At 40.2% G+C, this 20,884-nt stretch overlaps 1 protein-coding gene across 2 annotated transcripts in view; it reads right to left on the bottom strand.

The window, feature by feature from the left end:
- SAMD12 (sterile alpha motif domain containing 12) overlaps positions 1 to 20,884 on the bottom strand; it is a 167,667-nt gene that overhangs the window by 81,260 nt on the left and 65,523 nt on the right. For both annotated transcript variants that reach the window (XM_059484240.1, XM_059484151.1), the window contains exon 4: positions 4,544 to 4,684. In XM_059484240.1, coding sequence (XP_059340223.1) covers positions 4,544 to 4,684 — 141 coding nt within the window. The remainder of the gene's footprint in view (positions 1 to 4,543; positions 4,685 to 20,884) is intronic.

The following is a 20,884-nucleotide window of genomic DNA, read 5'->3' as shown; positions in this document are numbered from 1 at the left end:
TTTCTCCATGTCCTGGGTAACCACATCTCCCATATCTTCCAGAGAAGACTCACATTCACCCTAGTCTTCCTTTCATCACTGGTGCACCTATAGAAGATTTTCCTGTTCCTGCTGACATCTCTGGCCAGCTTTAATTCTATCAGAGATTTAGCTTTCCTAACTGATTCCTGCTTCTTACTTTCTCAGCATTTCTCCCAGGCAACCTGTTCTTGCTTCTAGTCTCTGTAAGGCTTCCTTTTTGTGTTTGAGTTTGACCAGGAGCTCCTCATTTACCCATGCACGCATTGTGGCATTTTTTGCCTTAGTTTTTTATTGTTAGGATGCATCACTCCTGAATTTAGATGCAGATGAGATGCAACTCTGAAAGCCCTTTAATTTCCCTTCTGGAAGAATACAGTGCTAGGGTACCTTAACAGGTTTTGAATAGGACCACACTGGAAATGGGAGGGAGGGTGGGAGGGAGGGAATCAGTGCTACTGGGACTCCCATTGGGCACATATGTATTTCAGTAACTGAGCGTCAGCGCAGGATGAGCAGAAAACTTAGTCAAGAAATAATTTCAACAGGTATCAACTGCTGAGAAGATTTTCAATGAAGCACAAAGATTTATTCTAACATGTTTTGCTAGGAGGAGAAATACTGTCCTGGCAGTATATTCAAGTAGCACTTCTGTCTTATATGAAACTCAGAGAGGAACTTAGAAGGGGGCCTAACATCATTGTAAATGCAGGTTATCATTTAATCCAAATCCAAAAATGCTTCTCAAGCTCAGCCCTGAGAGCAGATTGCTGTCTGTGGATACTTTGCAGAGAAATACACAGCACTGTTGTACCACTTTGAGGAGTGTCCTCTCTGCTAGCCCAAAGCAGGACTCACATTGAAAAATCTCAGAATAACTTCTTCCTTCTCTGTGTAGTTATGTAAGGCTTTTTATAAAAAAATGATCTTTCAACTCAGGCTTACAGTGATAACAGTATAATAATGGTGTTTCCAACAGTGTGCAGCTCTTCCCAAGAGATGTTGGAAGATATTTTGCCAAATTAGTTCCTCAACATCACTAAGTCTGGGGAAAAAAGCACAGATCAGTAGTTGGGCCTGTGCCCTTCTACCCTAGTGGAGGCTGGAATAGTGTTTCTACCAATAATAGCCTCAATCAGGCAATCAAGCAGCTCTTGCTCCAAAGAAAAGTCTTCCTAAAACTCAAGACAAGACTTCAATTACACAATCACATACTATTCTGGCTTTAAGAGGCTGGATGGTGTGTCTTGAATGAAGAAGAATGAAATGGGTTTAAGTCACTTTCTACTCCTGAAACAGGAGTAGAAAAGAATGCTATTGAGTTTTTAAAATGAGGTTAACTTTCTCTGCAGACAACAGGACACAAAGCCACTTAAAATATCTGGTAACGATTATATAATGCTTTTTTAAAACTTTCCCTGTTCGATCCAGCTTCAACTGGCATATGTACTAAAGTCAGTGGAAGTCTTTTTGCTGACATCAATGGGTTCTGAATTAGGACCTCAATACTTGCAACCCAGCTTGTGTGCTGCATTAATTCAGAAATGGGTTTTAACAGATTCTTTCACCTAACAGTCTCCTGAGCTCTGCACGGAGAGACAGAGGGCTTTTTTTCCCCCTCTTTCTGGAGGACAGCAAGGCACAGCATAGCAATAGCTACAGTGTGATCTGAACTTTGTGAGTGCAATTTCCAAAAGGCAGAAACAGCTTTTCACAGGAAAAATGTTCTGTAAGTGTTAAACAAAACAAAACAAAACAAAAACAAAAACAAAACAAAACAAAACAAAACAAAACAAAACAAAACAAAACAAAACAAAACAAAACAACAGTTACAGAAAGCTATTCCAGTAACAAGCTGGACCAGGAACATATAAATCATAATAAGAATATGAGTGGACATGGTTTGGAGAAAGGCGACAACCACTTCTGGAGAACAACTGACATACCAAGAGCTTTACAAGTTGTACTGTGGTATAGAAATAATATATTAACCTTAGTACTGCCATCAAGCACTTCCAATGGACACACACTCCAGCTTGGTGTAAATGAGGTGATAAGGGACCAGAGTATTGCTGTCATCCTGTCACTCACTGCTCCCCCACCTTGGAATCATAACACAGCTTTGCTGCACAGGTGAATGTTCTTATAAACTGTTGTTCTGCTCATAACTTCAGCTCCATTTAAGATGATGAAAGTAAACAGTTTTGGTTCCCCTAGCTTTTTAAAAGAAAGAGTCTGCTTAAGCATTCTGTTTTTATTCACCTGGGAGATGCCTGTTTTCACATTATCCTTGGTGGACCAATAGCACATGAAGATTATTGGCTTTCAGACAAGAAGTTTTACAGTCCATCAGGTCCATTCACAGATTTGTTTTTTAAAATGGTACTTGTGTATAGTTTTACTGATATGAGTTTGGATTAGTGCCACTGTTTTCTTCCCCACAAGGACAAAAAGCTCTTGCTCCCTCACACAGCCATTCCCAGCTGAGCTCTGGAACACAGGGCAACCACAAGCTCTTGTGGCTGGTGGTCACACCAGCAGCCACCCAACCCTAAAAACCACAGCTTTGAATGCAGCCTGTTTTGTGTCTCTGAGCTGACCCACCCTACCACCAGCAGTGGGCACTGGCTCACGTGGTTACACTGTAACAGACCCCAGCAAAGCAAGGAATAAATTCTTCTGACACAAGTTCTCAGACCCAGCCATTTCCCCAAGGATATATTGGAGTGGCTCTGAAGTGCAGCACAATGGCCAACACCATCATGGGGAAGACAGCCAGAGCTGCAGACCTCCAGCTTTTTGCCAAGCCTGTGCTGCCTTTCACAAAGCACATGATGTCCTGCCCTTGCGGGTTCAGAGTACTCGAGAACATTCCCTGTACACACACACTGCATTAAACACACATCCTGCTGTCCTTCACAGCCCAGCATGTTTATTCCTTCTTACCAAAGTCCAAATTTGCATCCTCAACTGCATAGGCAAAGAATGCAGCATCAAGGGATGCTGCCCTGAATTCCTTGCAATGGGGGTCACTGCTGCCTGAGTGAGCCCAAGTCATACACCAGTTATGTGTCCAGAGAAGAACCAGACAGAAACAATTCACATCACAGGAAATACATCGTCCTCAATGTCATATACAAGTCTATGCAGGAATCTCTCTGGACAGCAGTGATCAACTGATCCAAGTTTATAGCTAATGTGTCTTCATTGTCCCATATCAATCAAATCCCAAATTCCATAAGCAGGCCCATAACAGTGATGGTGGATGACCTGAACTTTGAAGTCCATCAAACTCTCAAGTAACATTCGAGATGCAGTGGAAGAGAGAACCTGGCCAACACTGAAGAAAAGGATGTAGGAATAATGGATGAGTGGATAAAGGGAAAAAGAAGAGTTCTTAACATCTGAGGAAGACATTCATGCTTCAGCATGACATGACACAAGATGAGGTGAGCTTCTATTAACAGCTCATGGAAAAACAAAGGAACCCTAAAACTGCATCACAATCCACAAGACACCCAGCCTGAAGAAACAATTCAGTTGAGACTTCAGCTCTTTCAGATAAAATGCAGCTTATTCAACTAATCAAAGTTTTCCCTATGAGCACAGTGAGCAAGGCTTAATTAGGAACATAATGTAATGTGTGAAGGACATTTTGTTAAAAATACACTGCATGTACTGAGGAACTCTGCTTTTTTTCATACAGTGTGACATACAACAGGCACTGAACCAAAACACCACAGAAATATGTGGTTTATGCTATCCCATTGGACTACCAAACATTTAACATAAAGTATTGCAGATATATAGTAGAGGATGTCTAAATGTTCCTTTACAGTATTGCCACAATAACTGCTTTTCTTTCATGTTACCACAGCCATTACTAGAGAGCTAACACCAAAAGTCATCATAAAGAATGTCTAAACCTCATTTGGAAAATATATATAACCTCTTTTGTTACTCCTTCTTCTCTGTGTTCTAATCTAGACTTAATATTAAACCCAGCTTTGTTTTTTCTTAGCAGCAAAAATTAGAAGCAGCTCTATTCAAGTCAATACAATTATTTCAACATGAAGAAGGAATCAGCCATCTGCAAAAAACAGTCTAACAGGTAATTTTCCACTGACAGCTCTTACCATAAAACAGGTGACAGAAACAACACTGTTTCATCTAACATTGAAAGTAAACAATTAATGCAAAATGGACAATGCTTTTAAAGACAATAGGTCTTCCATCTATGCCCTTAATACATAATTATTTTCATCTTAGTAAGCAGACACTTAGGAAGGACCACCATCAAATTATAGATGGAGCCTATTAATCACACAAAACAGGCAGCTGAATATCTCTATTTATTTATGCATTATTTTACTTTTTGATCCCCCCCTTGGAAACCATGTGGAATCTATGAGGCATTTTCATGCATCATTTCTTGTAGAAGAACATCAATTCACCTTTTTTGCCCTCAGGCAGACTTCTCTTATCTGATCTCAGTAACTGTCCATATCAAAAACATTTTCCATACCTTGTGTAAGCAGCTGGAGGTTTCGGACTTCTTCTCTCACCTTCAGCTGAAGGACTTGCTGCAGAATGTGCTGTCTCAGGCTTTCCTGGGCAATGCCCATTCGTTCAAGCTTTTTGTCAGTAAGTCTCAGCAAAGCACGGCCTGGAAGAAAAAGCCAAGAAGAAAAATCACCCAAGAATTTCCATTAGTGCAATAGGCTCACTCTGACACGATAATTCACTACATAAAAAATTCTCAACCCTGAAATATCTTATTCTGAGCAGACATTGTTCCATCTGTTAGGTACTCCCTTACTGTTAGAGACCTATGTGCTACTCCTCCCTTTTCTATTGTTTTTCTCTATTGTTCAAGTGCTTTGTGAGATACAGGCATGTAAAAGAGGAATCTTGTGTCATTTTAGACAGCCAGTTGCTGTTCTTAAGGGCCAGTTGTTCTCCCATGGGAAGGACAACCCCTGTAAGTCTACAACTGACATAGGTCCCTAAATAGACTCTCACCTATTTTCAAACATCATGTCAAGAAATGAGTGAAAACCAATGACTGTGGGTTTTACAAATTAAATCAATTTAAGATATATCAGTGATGAATATTGTTGCAATTCAGATATGTCTATAGTTTACCAGCACCATTTCCCAGGATGGTTCTGTACTTCATGGTTCAGACTTCCAAATCCCTCTTAACAATAAACTGTCACAGCAAAATTGGGAAAAAACCCCCAGAGATTTCTATCAGTTATATCTAAAACATTCCCAAAAAAATATTTTGTCCAACTATAAAAAACCATCTGCCTATGGTCTTTGCAGGCATTCACTCCCAGTTTGTGACTTATCTTAAGCATTAGGTAATGTTGAAATACAGCTCCAGGCAGATTGTAGATGTTAAAAAAATCATACAATCTACAATTCTGCTAGTGGAACTCTGACTCCATCTTTTGGGCATGGCTGTGCTATAAATAAACAGGAGCAAGGCTGTACCCTGGCTGAGCCAACAATAAGGAATTATTTGAACCAAGCAGAGAACTAAAGCATCACGCAGAATTTTACCCTAGGAAGAAAATGAAAACTTACGCTCTTTGGCCTTGCCCACTGCTGTGAGGTAGTACAGGGAGGAGTGCTGTGCAGCCCCCTACTGACTCTTGATTGCCACTATGCACATTTGCTATCTAAAGGTGCCCTGGCCAATGAAAACAAATCAAACTGGAGCTACATGGATACTACCTTGAAAATTACATGTTTGGTTCACTTTCTTAAACAGGTTCAACTTTTTACTTCCTCTGTTTTTTAATTATGAAAAATCCCATCTTTGACTTCTCAGGCCTTATTCTGAAACCAGGAGAAGATAGCAAAGAACAAGTTATTCCCTCTGCAACACAGCAGCCTCTGTGCTACCATTACTGTGGCTTTGGATGAATGCTACAATTTAGCTCATTAGAAAGTGTTACTCAACACAGCAAGATAAGGCCCTTATTCAAGTCTTTCATTGCAAACTAGCAAGGAGTAGAGAATTTTTATAATTATTTTAATTAAAAAATTTAAGATAAATGCTAAAAATGTAAAGGGGCACAGAATATCTGCCCCAAACCAAGGAGTTAGCAGCATGCCTTTCACAAACTGCTATATTTCACTCACAAGCAGATCCACAGGATCTTGATATGACACAATGTAAAATACTGGGATATTACTATTAATAAAGTAAGATGTTATTGATCAGATAAAAATGACAGCATTCATAGATTTTCAGCCCTTCTGCATCTCTCAAACACTACGCATTACAATGGATGACCTTTTGACTAGGAAACCTTTCTTTGAAATCACAGACAAGAAGAATTCTAAGGGTTAATGTAATAACAAACTATTGAATTTAAGTCTCTTGCAGATCAATGCCAGCTGTCCAATTCTTCTGGTGATAAAGACAGCAATAATGACTTCAATTTTTATATTGTCTTATCACACTAAAATATCTTAAAGCAATTTATAAAGGATGTACAAAAGTTCAAGAGTATGGTCTGTAATGTCAAATTAGCAACTGAAAGCAAATAAAAATACAAGACACCAGTTTAAAGAGTGCCAACACATGTCATCTTAGGGCAGTGAGTCAGCAACAGCAATATTAAAGGACAGACAGAGACCATGCATCTCAGCCAGTGCCCTCCACCTCTTCTTGGCCATAGATAGTCATTACTCTTTCCTTCCTCTGGGCAACTCTTTAGTTCATATTCAAATCGTTTTTCTACCCCAGCCACTGCCTTTGGAAGTTGAGTGTGCACTAAACAGAGATGTCTCTTTTCAACTCTTTGCATGTCAGTTCTTCTGCTGCTTAGGCTCAAAGCACGATGCTATTGACTCATACTCTCTGTAGCAGCTTGCACAAATTGCCTTAAATTAACTCTTTCTTGCACCAAATCCAAAGTGACATGTCGAGGCAATGATGAGGTGAGAAAGCAAACATCCAAATGTGGCACTTCAAGCAGGCACTAAAGGACCTGATTGTGAAAATTCAATCCTCCTCATACCTTCTCTCCCCTCAACACTTAGAACAACAACATCCAAGCCACAAGTGGAATAATTTTCATTCTGACACTAAATCATGCCTTTGAAAAGATATTTTTAGTGCCTGGAGCAGTCACTAAAGCCAATTAGTCACTAAGGCCAAGATCCTGACAATCAGCTAATGATTTTGGATGCTTCCCTGTCTTACTTTGTGTATTATGGATATCTGAAAGAGTAATCATTTTGTGCTAAGAACTCTGTGCTATTGAACATTGAAACCAACTGTCCAGAGAATTTGTGGAGTGTCTGTCTTTGGAAGCATTCAAAACCTGTTTGACAGGGTCCTGAGCTACACTTGTCCCTGCTTTGAGTAGATGATTGCCAGCGATGCCTTCCAACATCATCTGTTCTGTGAAATAACCTGTATAAAAGACTTGATCTAAATACCTATTTTCTTTTAAAAAGCTGAGATTAACAAAGGAAATTATTAAGAGTACACAAAAGATGGCCATTTTATCAAGCAACATGGTTAAACAGAGAGACAGCTATACAGTAAAAATTGGGGGTAGATTTTTAATTTTCAGAGAGTGCAGATATATTATCAAAAGCAGAACATTTCTAAGAGTATACACTGATCTATTCTACACATTTTCTAAGAGTATACACTGATCTTTGCTCAGAGACAAGTAGAATGAACTTAACCACCATTGCAGGAAAATTTCCCTACACTGCAGAACAGACACTGCCTCTTAGATGTAGTAGCTACCTGCCCAGCAGGTACATTTTTTTCAAACAGGACATTTTTTTGAAAGCACCTAAACTAAGAGAACCATAAAGGTCCCAGTGACAAACACCTAGGCCTTGGTTCAGCCTAGCTGCAAGGCTGGAAACCAAATGTTTTAAACAAAATTCCACAGATCCCTCAGTAAATGCACACATCTTTTAACACCTAAATCCCAGCCCTCTCATACTCAGGGCAGATCAGCCGTGGAATGTTCTGAGCTACCCTGAGGGCAAACACAAAATATAAAACACTTTCCAGCTTAATAATAGATTGATGGCCTAATTTTTTATAATATGACTTAGCTGCTACAGATCTCATTGAATCAAGCTGGGAGTAGATGAAAATCTGAATGGAGGGAGAAACATTGCATGCCACAGAACATTAGCATGAGTATAAGCACTGGTCCAATGGGGCTGGCATTGGCCCTTGAGCAAGGAAGGCAGCACACTGCTGTGCCTAATGAGAAATGTTCAGCCCTCCCTGCACTGCTATATCCTACTGCTCTTCCCCCAGTGTACAGACACACAGAGGGACACCTCACAAGAAGCCTTGAAAGAACACTTGCAATGCAGGCAAAGGGCCAGGTAAGAAAGGGCTTATTTAACATGTGGAAAGAACTGAAGAAATGCAGGGAAACAAGAGCAGATAGCAGTGAGAGGCTGATCTGACACAAAACCCTGACAAAAACTATGAGTAATTTAAAGCTGATGAAAATGATAAACCACAAGTGGGAACAAATGATGGTGAGAAATACGGCCAAGACAGGTGACCTTGTCTTCCAAGTACAGTATGAAAGATATACCTGATTGTCTAGACAAGATGTTCAGTTTACTTACTTGTAAAACTTGAAAAAACAGGAAAATGAGATTTACTAAGCCCCTAAATTATGTAAGATGAAAAATTTTTCAAGTTTATACTTAAATGCTGCAAATGCCATTTTATTCTTAGTTAACAGATAATAGTGTGTTTCTCTAGTTTTTCAAATGTGGTGCTTTTGTGTGTACTTGAAATAGTCTCATCACAGCTTTTCTCTTGCTTAAACAGGGTGATTGTTGGCTGCTCTTGACTGCCTTGGACATATCAAGTAAGAAATTTCCATGAAAGAGACACAGGCATAAACATCATTGTTCAGGTGCTGGTGAGACACAAGTATAAAACTCTCATCATGTACTCAGGAAAGAATGCAAACAAGAATGGGCAGAGAAAGAGGCTATGATTTCATAGTGAGGAATGGCAAAATTATGAGAGGAGGCAAGAAAAAGAACAGTCATCTACAGAATGAGACTAGCCTCATGATGGCAGTGGGGGGAGATGAACACTGGGAAAAAAGAAGAACTATTAGACTGAATATATATACTATATATAATACATATAATTCCTGACTATATTAGGGAACTGATTTGAAAAGAGAACAAATGGGTGTGATTACAATTGAAGATGCTGAGTTCAGAAATATCTTTTAAAAGAAACAGCACAAACCAGAAATCAATCAAATTTTCAGAGCAAACTGGGTATAACTTCATTATATTTTCTGGATAACCTATCAGATCTTCTACAGTCCTACATTTTCTGCTTTTCCCATGAGAATTTAAGACCCTGTCTCTCCTTCTCATGCCTGTCTCATAACTAGTCAACCAGACACATCAGCCACTTTGTCATCAATGCCTTGTGGCAAATCTACAGCTCTTCTTGCAAAGGCAGCCAGATCTGATTTGTCTTACTAATCATTTTAGCCCTAAGACTAATGCAGACTCTTGGTAAACTGCAACTTGCATTACCATCCTCTTTGTCCCCCTTCAGATATCTAATATGTCACTAATCAAGGAAGACTTACTTGCTTTAAAAGTAAAAACGGATTAATTTTTCATCAGACTTACCATAGCAGCAAACACCTTATTGATCTACCTCCTAGCATAAGAGCAGCTGCCAGCCTAAGCAGCTCCCAAAATTGCTACTGGCACTTACTGGTACTTCTGATGTACTGAAAAAATCTCAGCTGGGGACCAGCTTAAATAGACAGGAGACACAAAATATTCTGTGAAATATACAGAAATAAAGAGGAAGGAACAATATTTTCTAATGATAGGACCAGGAGAAGCGGAGAAGATTATTTAACCTTGAAGAATATTAAAGATCTCCTGCTGAGGAAGTTCCCCAACATCTGAGCCATCATTCTTGTACTTTCTTATCCTGTTCACAAAATCTGTGAACCTCCATGAGGCCATAGGAATTATCTTCTGGTAAGACACATGAATGGAAGAAGCCCACGACTCCAGTATATCTACAGGGGAAGCACAGGAAACCTGGTTTACAGGAAGGCTATGTATCAATTTGCTTATGTATCAAACTAGCTTTGGACCCACTGTTATTTGTTAGCACCATCAAAGATGATTCTCTGTCTCTTTCTCACTCATTATTTGCTGGTTCTGGATGATGCCCATTCTATAATAGAGTTTCTCAAAGAAAACACTGTAATATTGGTCAATAAACATCTGATCAAACTCAAAGAAGCAACTATGTAAACAAAGGCACTTTCTGAATATATCTGCATCCCTTGTTTCAATATGGTGTCTGTTTACAGTTCTGACAAGACGAAGTGATGACTATTTTTATTTCTGCCAATAAATCTACAATGAAACAAGTTTATTTCCATAAAGCCCTTCTCAGGTCTCAGTTTTTTGCACCATCCCATCTTTCCTTCCTCCACACTTCCGAACCACAAGCATGAACAGAATATGAAAGAAAAGTAACTCAACAGAATCTTTAACTTAGCTGCATTTTCAAATACAAAACTAGCAACAGCCAAACCATGGCTTTCTTTCTAAATTTGTTTCTGACAAACTTACTAAGATGTCAGTGTTGCATGTGTCAAGCTATTTAACTCAGATTACTTAGTTTGATGTAACTTCCTCTCACCTTGGTGCAGCCTTTCCCAATTCCCTCTATATTCTATCATCTGCCACTGTCACTTTCTATTATCTTAATTCTGATACAGTCCTTTGTGCTCTGCATCTCCTGTTCAATGATGGCCTCTGAAATTTCAATTAGGAGATGTCTTTCTGACACTCAGTCCTCCTTGCCTCTTCCCAGGGATGTCTCCCAGGTAGCTGCCCTCAGCTGCTTCTCCCCAGACCTCTCTCTCTGAGGCTGCTGTGCTCCTGACACAGGCTCAGGCACATCCATCAGCTCAGTCACAACCACGCTGGATTTATGCTACTGAACAAAACCAAAAAACCTGCAGCAATGGTGAAGTCATGTAAGAACACTGAAAGACAGTGAGTTAACAGAGCATGGGCCTGGAATATTCAATTTAGGAACTGCAATTTAAAAGTATGCTTCTTTGTCCCTCGTACTTCCAGCCAAGTAGCTCAAGAGTCCAGGTACCTTGAAAATTAACTAAAGACAACAATCCTTCTCCAGAAGTGAAATTCTCCTGACTCCCAACTCCTCCCATAATGAAAGCAAGCAATTCCTGCTCCTTGAGTGACCCACACATTTCCAAGCAAGTATTTAATTGCATACTTCATGGGATCACACATCCTTATATCATAGAGTCATTTAGGCTACAGCAGACCTCTCAGATCAATTGTTAACCCAGCACTGTCAAGACCAGCACTAAACCATGCCCTAACAGGCACAGCCACATGCCTCTTAAATACTCCAGAGATGGTGACTCTAACACTTCCCTAGGCAGCCTATTCCAGTGCTTGACAAACCTTTTTGGCAAGAAATTTTTCCTAATATCCAATATAAATCTTCTCTGGTAGGTAACCCATATGCAGGACCTGTCGCTTTGCCTTGTTGTAACCCATGTGCAGGACCTGTCACTTTGCCTTGTTGTAACCCATATGCAGGACCTGTCACTTTGCCTGGTTGAACCATACATTTGGGCTTGGAGCACCAAGCCAGCCTGTCCAGATCTCTCTGTAGAGCCTTCCTGCCCTCCAGCAGATCAACACTCCCACCCAACCTGGTGTTGTCTGCAAACTTACCAAAAATGCCCTCAATCCTTTTGTCCAGATCATCACTGAAAGTCTTAAGCAGAACTGCTAGAGATACATAAGACCCTTAGTTATAGTTTTTTTTTTTAATTAATGAATTAATTACTCTATTGTCTAATGATTTACAGACATATTCAAAAGTATCTTTATTCTAAGACAATATAAGAATACAAATCTCAATATAGAGAAGGGAAGAGGTTAATAAGAGACTGTGTATCATGATTACTGGAAGTGGTTCAGTTGGTAATTTACTGTACTGATGGGAACTATATTGATTTCTTACAAGTCTTGAGTAAAAGACTGTTAGATGGTCCTGTTTTTCAGATGAACATATTCAGCACCTGATGATTTTAATAGGAGGAAATAGTAATAACTTGAATTCCCTTCTGAAATATAAATTCAGGCACAAATCACATTACAGCACTTTTCAAGCGTACTGTAAAATGTGAGACAACCATTTTTAGTGCTCTCAGGAAGAACCCAATAGGACCCACAAAGTAAATTAAAGATAAATGTAAACCTTTAGCAGGCAGTCTATAAATCAACATTGCTTGTTGTACATACATCTGCCCCCCTACTTCCTGAATATACAAAATTATATATTATCTACAGCTATATACAGACATAATACTGACATATAATAATGACCTTTTATTATATTGCACATCGTATATTTTAGGAAAAAACCCTAGGACTATTGTTTGTTGGTACCTGTGTGCTAGATTTATGGTCCCCCTATTCAAATAAACATCCCCAAGGTCTTTCCTGCTCATGATGGAGTGAGTGAATCTGTCAACACGTTTGGTTTTGTTCAGCATCAGCAGGACACACAGTTCTTCAATTCCTTGTTAATCTAATGTTGCTCCCTGTGCATCACATTATGCACTATATATCCCCTTTATTTATTAATTTTTTTAAAATCACATTAAATCATTTTTTCTGGCAAGAGTCTTGTTAATTTATTCAGGAGTAAACATACATTCCTATATTATAATGTACAGCTTCTACACAGAACAGATAAGGAAAGGGAAAGATGATTTGGAAAGCATTAGAATTGACTGAAGTCTTTAAAGCAAACTCAAACAAGAACTTTTGTAACTCCTAATGGTGGACCTCACAAAAATCAGATTTCTTGCAGAAAGAAGTATCATTTATTACCACAAGAAAACCATAAACAAACATACACACCAAAAGACCTCAACACTCATTCTTGAAGTGACTAACCAAGTGGAACTGGGAAATCCCTGACATGACACAGAAGTCAATCCATTTATAAGCAAAATCCTTCATTGTTTTCAAGCATCGGGTCTGGCTGAGGCAGAGCTCATTTTCCCCTCAGCATCCCTCAGAGCCTGTGCTTTGTGGCAGCAGTTGGGAAGCCTCTGAGAACACAGTGTTTTGGCTACTGCTGAGCAGTGCTTCCTCCCACCGCATCCAGGCTGTCTTTCCAACATCTCCCCCCACACCAGCAGGCTTGGGATGGGCAAAATCTTGGGAGAGGACACAACCAGGACAGCTGACACAAACTGAGTAAAGTGATATTCCATACCACATGACATATGCTCAGACAGAAAAGCTAAGAAATAAGAAGAGGAAAGGAGTACATTCATTATTTCAGTATGTTTGCCTTCCAGAACAACCTCTACATGTGCTGAAGTCCTGCTTCCCAGGAAGTCACCAGACATCACTTCCTGATGGGATATAGAGAATTAAATCTTTGGGGTTTTTCCTTTGCCTGAGCGTCATATTTTATTTTAGTAAACTGCCTGTATCTCAGCCTACGAGGTTTTTTCCATCTTATTTCCTTCCCCCGCCTTGCTGAGGGGAGGAGAGGAGAGACTTGGGGGGCACCGGGTGTCAAGTGAAGATCAACCCACCACAGTCACGCCTCGCAAGGAGATCTTGGGGACCATCTGACTCATTCTGCTGGGGACAGCCAGCCCTTCTTCCTCCTGATTACTCTAACTGCCACACAGCATTTAGGCAAAAACCTACACAAAGAAGAAGTCTTTGAAACATGTTTAATTCATTTTCTGAGTTTCTTTTAATGCCAAACTAGTGGGAAGCACAGAGGACCGACATAATGTGAGCAGACAGCTTACTGTACTGCATTGCAGAAGGTCTGTGGGCCATCAAAGCTCCAGCAGCACTCCAGAATTTGAGAACTTACATTTGATAATAAGATTTTCTAATCACTGCTTTGTTTAAAAGAAAAAGAGAAAAATTAAAATTTTATTAAATATTGAAATAAGATTTCATATCCCAATGCTGAGGTACGTACAGTATTAAAACACCTCCCAGTCTGTATCCCTAGCTCTCTCCTGTTCCACACTGTTACCTCCAAGCAGCTTGCAGTGATGCTTTCTTCCACCCATACCAGCTCAATGCTTCATTTTTAAAATAAAAATAAAATTGAGAAAGGTTTTTTGTTAATATTCATGTGGTTAATAATTCATACTAATAAAAATGAAAAATTAAAAGCAACATGCTAATAGGTTAAGCACTGTAGACTGCTTCAACTCTCCTAACCCGAAGGAGGAACCAGCCACATCTCTCCAGATGCATGTTTTGGTCTAGCATTTCTCTTTGGGGGCTTTAATTAGAAGCCTGGCACCTGTCAGGTGGCACACATCACCTCTGACATGCCTTGAACTTACTGTCTATACTGTCCATTTTATAACCTAGGGAAAAATAAATTTCCATTTGTAAAAGTTACTTCTACTCAATTATATGCACAGTCTTACAGACACAGGCACTAACCTGTTATTGCACTGCTGGCTCAGTAGTACACCAAACTTTGCACTTCTTCCAGCTTTTATTACTATAGCTGTGAGAAGAATCAGGACATAAGGATACACCAGCTCCGGAAGCTGGTGTATTTCTCCTATTTAATAGTTACACTTGACATGTAGAACACTGTGAGACAGTAATTTTGGATCAGAAAAAAACCCAGATACCTAAGCAACAAATGATTGTAGCTACTTTTTAAGCAACTCATCCCTGTAACAGAATCCAGACCTTATTTTTTAAACTCTGTATTCTGTACCTCCAGAACCTGGCTCAACAATAATATTAATAATAATGATCCAAAACTAATGCGCAGGAGCCTTACCAGAGGCTGCAGCCCAGCACTGTGGCCCAAAAGGAACATGCAGCCCAGCCCCTGGCTCTAGCTTTGGGTCTCATTCTCCCAAGCAAAAATAAAAGCTTGTTTTCCACTACAAAGTGCAGGAAAATATCGTGGAACCTTTTTAAATAAAATAACTGCCACAGCTAGGAGCAAGGGAGCTCTTCCAAAAAGATGGAGACAGCTCATGTTCAAACTTCCAGCAGAACGTGCTGAAGGCCAGTTCCTGCTCCAGGCAGGGGGCTGGCCCAGGTCCAGCTGAGGTGGGGCTGCCCTGACCTTCCTGGATGCACTTGGCAATCTCTGTGCAGGGTGCAAGGCCTCCAGGCTCTGCCACCTCCCAGCCTCTTTCCAAGACCAGACACAGAGAACCCACCCCAGCCCTCCCTTTCCTGCATGCTAGAGAAAGGGCCAACTGCCCTGGCAGGTGGATGGTTTGGAGGCAGCATTTGAAAGCCCTCAGTCTAAAGAGGAAGCCAGACTTATTTTCCCTTCTGCTTTCCTGCTCAGATTGGGAAAATGTTGGGCATGCATAAAGAATCAACTGCAGGCACTGAGGTAAATCCATGGCTAAAATAAAAAGGGAAACAAGATGTTCAGGTGCCTCCAGGCTTTTTCAGAAACCACAAAAGGGACTATTCTGGATGATAATTTAGGAGTTCACTTTTCAACCCAGAGCATCACACCTAGGACCTGACTTAGGCATAATGGGATCTGTGAGTGTCACTCATTGGCTGCTCAGCAGCAGATGTCTAAAAAAGAGCTTGGGACAAAATACTCTCTCATTCCCCAAAAGCTTGTGATTTAGCAACTAATTAACAAAAACAAAGTTGAATAATTTTAGTCACAGCTGAGCCTAAGGTCAGTGGATGGCTTCCAGCGACTATAGCAATACTTAGAACTGCTTGTGAGAGGAATTTCACCAACATTTTAAAATGGCAGAAAAATTCTGCCATTTCCAATGTGATTTGATTTAGCAGGAAGGGGCAAAACAAGAAAAAAGTGCTACAAGGTAAACCCATACTAATTAAAATGAAACACTAGTTAAAAGATGAAGCTAATTCACAATCAGAGCCACCTAGCAGTGAAATGGGTGATTCTCAGGTCCTTGTGGTCTTGAAATGGAGGTTTTGGAAGAGACTGTTCAGAGGAGCTCAGGTAATTGGGGTCTGTACAAGAGGGAGGCAGCAGTAGTGGAGAGCTCTTTATCTCTGCATGAGATCTGACATTTAAAAAGGCCTGGGGAAAAAAGCGTGGGAAAAAGTAGAAGGAGGACAAGGAAATTTATATAAATCAAACAAGTACCAGTAAATTCCCAAACCTCAGGTAACATGGGGTGGTTTTCTGCTTTATATTATATTGGCTTTCTGATAGCTTCAGTGGGTTTTCTTTCTACAATAAATTTTTTCCTTTCAGACAGAACAGCAAACATCAAATCACTGTATTATGTATGAATCTTCAGTTACACCTTGTTTTTAGAAAGAATATATGGAGAGGACACATTTGAATGCATGACATGATCCACCTTTAAGTCTTTCTTTAAAGAGGCACTGAGTTGAACAAACACTAATCAGCCTATAAAATCAGATTAGAGAAAAAGCAACAACTGTGGCTAGTGAATGTATTATAACCCTTATTGACAATTTGCCTGTAATAATTTTTATAGAGGAGAATTCTGGAAATGATCATCACAGAAATTTCCTACAGTAACACTGCAGACTAACCCTCACCCAGGAGATGAGCAGATCTCACCCTCACACGCCCTGAGCAGATGTCACAGTGTTTAAGCACAGTTCTTTCACTCATAGAATATGCATTAGGAACCAGTGACACACTGGCTAACTGCAGGGTGAGATGCTTCACTGATGCAGAGGGGGACTATTCCGACAGGTTGAATGAAGGTGCTGTCACTCGTATCAGTGCTCAGATACAAATATACACAATAATTTTTCCACTGGCTTACACACACACACATACAAAGAAAACAGAGAAGGAAAACACAATTTCCAGCCTGGCAAAACTTTCCTAAACCACAAGAGTCTAGAGAATGTTTTTTGAGTACTGAGCCATAAATTGAATCCTCAGTCAAGTACTAAATTGTTTATCTTCATCTCCATTCATTAGCTTGCACTCAGTCTTCAATACAAAAGCCAAATCATTTTAGGGTTAGATTCAAATGTGATTTTGATTATGCACAAAAGACAATTTCTTGTTTCTTTGTTATAAATAAACATTTAGGCTTAACTCTCTTTCCTGGGTTGTAGACACATCTTGTGAAACTCCAGCAAGTAACACTATTCAGATATCAAGAGCTGAATAGCATCAATATAAACCAAAAAAGTGACAACACATATTATTAAATAATTTACTTCATCTTCCAGTGTATAATTAAAATTCTAAATCAAATATCCAGATATGTAAATACTCTTCACTCAATTCACTTATATTTCTTTGTAATGTTCTCCTTTGTGCCACCTTTGTGATATCCATTTTGCTTGGTTTTCCTCACCAGCTCTTTTCTGTTTTCTTCCCACTGAAACAAGTTCTTTTCTGCAGTTTTCTCAACCACAAAGCTCCCCTGGTGGGCCATATGTAAGTACTGACAGGATGAATTCCTGTAAATACCCCTGAATTTAATCAGCTGGATGGTATGTAGGATCACAGCTGCCTATAGATTGAAGTATCAATTACAAATCCTTCAGCACAGTTGCGTAAGAAGCTGATCTAAATCAAGTTATTTCCTATCTGCTCCCAAGCTAGCTTCTGATGACCTTTGAAAATGGGCAAGCCAAGATTCTTTCTGCAACATACAGCAAGACATGGGTACTCCCAGTCATGGCCTCAGGACCTTGTATCTGCTCTCAGCAGCCGTGTTCTACTTAAATGATAAGGATCAGATCACATACAATCCATTCATAATGGTGTAAGAAACATTTTTGTTATTCGGTGAGCAAGAAAAGACCTGGGATCCTGGTGAATACCAAGCTGAATGTAAGCCAGGAATGTGCCCTTTCAGCCAAGAAGGTCAGCTGTTGGAACCCTGGTTACTGAGAATTCCAGACTTTCAGGTCCTGCTGAGGTGGGGCTGCACTGACATAGGGCTGCAGTAGGGCATAGCATTTCCAGCAGGTCCAAGGAGGTGATCCTTTGCTTCTGCTTGACCCTGATGAGTCCACACCTGGAATGCTTTGTCCTGTTCGGGAATCTCCAGTACAAGAGAGACACAGACATACTGCAGCAAGATCAACAAAAGACCATAAAGATGATTAATAGATTGGGGCATTTGTAAGGCAAGGAAAGGCTGAGAGAGTTGAGATCTCTCAGACAGGAAGAGAGAAGGCTCAGGGGGAGCTTTCCAACATATGTAAACACCTAACAGAAGGAATAAAGAGACAATGGCCACAAACTGAAACAAAGGAAATTCCATTTAATTGTAAAGAACCTTTTTTGAGTGTGCTTGAACACTGGAACAAAGGTTCAGAAAAGTTGCTGAGTTTCCGTTCTTGGAGATACAACTGACAGGACACAGCTCTGGACAATCTTCTCTAGTGGGCCCTGCTTTGAGCAGGAGGTTGGAAGATGACCTTCAGAGTCCCTTCTAACCATGGATTCTATTCCATGAAGGTACAGAGCAGCAAATCAGGTGGCCTGAACTTCAAGAGAGTTAGCAAGGTCACAACTAGCAGGTACTGAATCCGAGAGTCTTACGTACTTTGTGCATTGATGTATTCAATTGAAATGTGCAAACCAAGGAGTCAGGTGAAAAAATACCTACCAACCCTCAAAATTGTTTAGATACAAGTGCACACCACCTATAGAATCCCTCAGCAGAAGCAGCAGCATCCAGATACTGGATTTCTCTAAAGAAAATGCTGTAAGTAGCAAGGTTAGAAGAGCAGAAGGATGGAGTCTATTAGGGTTGTAAAACGTGGGATTTTTCAGCCCTTTGAAGGTCATCTGATGTCACCCATTCTGAAAAGAGGACTGCATGTGGTTCCAAGAACATCCATTCTCCACTGCTGTCCACACCATTAACCACTGCCACGAAGGTTCAGCTGCTGGAACTCGTTTGTACTATCAAATCACCCCTGAGATTTCACATCCCACTGACCTGGGCCACCAAACAGTTCCTCAGAAACTTCCAGGTATATTTCAGGAATGAGCAGAGACTGGGGGCTATTTCCCACAGATGGCATAACACAACCATCCTATCCTTAGGACTATGAACCTCTAGCAACATGGGCACAAGTTGTTGTAATTGCTTACTATTAACCTCAGTGTCAAATGATGTTTGAGAAACACCACTGACATCAACATGGCAACATTACAGAGCCAGAGGTTCTCTTGTCAAAACCCAACCAGCTGTACTAAAATAGTACAGCTGCTGCATAAGGGTTTGTTCAATCTTAGAAGACAAGAAGACTTCCAGGATTCATTCACTCTTCCTGAAAAGTACAAGTATAAGCTGATTTCTCAGAAATCAGAGGTCAGAGGAGAGACAAAACTACCTCCTTCCTCATGAATTCTATGTGTCCATTGGCACAAGCCAGAGCAGCTGGAAAGAATTTCCTCTACTGTTTTTCACCTGTTCATTTTACCTGTTCTAAGCTTTTAAATGACTTGGTTCTCGCAACAGGGAAAATGATGAAAAGCAATGGAAAAGAGATGTCTGGTTAAGTTTTTTATGATGGTAGCAATTTTATTTAGACTTAATTTTCACTTCCAGGCATTTTAAGAATTCTGCTAGCTTTAGGCTTTGTGTCAGGTTTTACTTATGAAAAGATTTTCCAACATTTTCAAATACCAGAAATGAGAGGGAGAAAGAGAAGAGGTGTAAATGACTGGGATACTGTGTTTGAAGAAAGCAACATTTCTTCAAGGAATGCTACTTGTGTGGAGTCCTGTAAGAGACAATGTGTGAAAAAGAGCCCAAAAAGCAGTAATGTCAGGTCCATTTTTGGATTGCTTCTGAAGGGCAACATGCTGCATATCACTTTGCACAAGTCAGAAGAGCTGTCAAGGATTTTTACACATATATCCTGCCTGATTCACAGGGACCATTAATTATAGTTGTAGGGTGTGCCTATGTCATTTCACTCATAATTCTTGGAACACCCTTAATGTCTTCTGCAATCCTGACCTCTAAGCCAGCACAGTTTCTCAAGCACTGTCAGGACACGTCAAAAATGCCATTGGTTTCCTCCCACCCATGAGTACAATTTTATCACTGGCACAGTCTCTACAGGTACAGCTTTTCAGCAAGGGCAATAAAAGGTCTGGGAAAGGAAGACTGACAAAAATCTTACCTCTAGAGACAGTCACCAGGTTTTGATCTTTATCTAAGCACAGTAATTATTGGGATATCCTTCCATAAACACTATGTGATCAAAGTTAATCACCTTCCTACAACCCTGCAGACTGAATACCTTCTGCTAAGTAACTTCCCCAGTACTGGAAAGCACCTCCTCTTTGCTACCAAGAGCCTCCTCCTGTTACAGAGTGGCTGGGTAACAGCAAACCTGCTACAGGACTGCTGTAAGAGACAGTAAAATTACTCTGTCACAAAAGTGGTAAATACAAAGACAGCTCCTAATGGTTTGTTCTCTCAGTGCTCCTGAATGGTACAAAGCTGTTAATAAGAAACCTTGCCATTTTCCACTCAAAGTTTTTAGATTCACCACAGATATTTTCATAAGCTTTAAAGCAACACTGATCACCTGGAGAGGTGATGAAAGTGGTTAAAAAGTACCACAATGCTGGGACTTTTTAAAGATCTGACTTACACCCACAGACATGCTGACAAGAACATTTGCATCTATAGAGAGAGGAACATCTCCTGAGATCAGCATGCAGCATTTCGGGACTGCCAGGCATTCAATGCACTCCCCAAGTTTGCAAAACCTTCCACTGAACCCTTGCCCAGAAAAGAGAATCAATTCA

The sequence above is a fragment of the Ammospiza nelsoni genome, chromosome 1, assembly GCF_027579445.1.
Source record: "Ammospiza nelsoni isolate bAmmNel1 chromosome 1, bAmmNel1.pri, whole genome shotgun sequence".
Classification (NCBI taxonomy): Eukaryota; Metazoa; Chordata; class Aves; order Passeriformes; family Passerellidae; genus Ammospiza; species Ammospiza nelsoni.
This window is presented reverse-complemented; position numbering and strand designations above follow the sequence as displayed.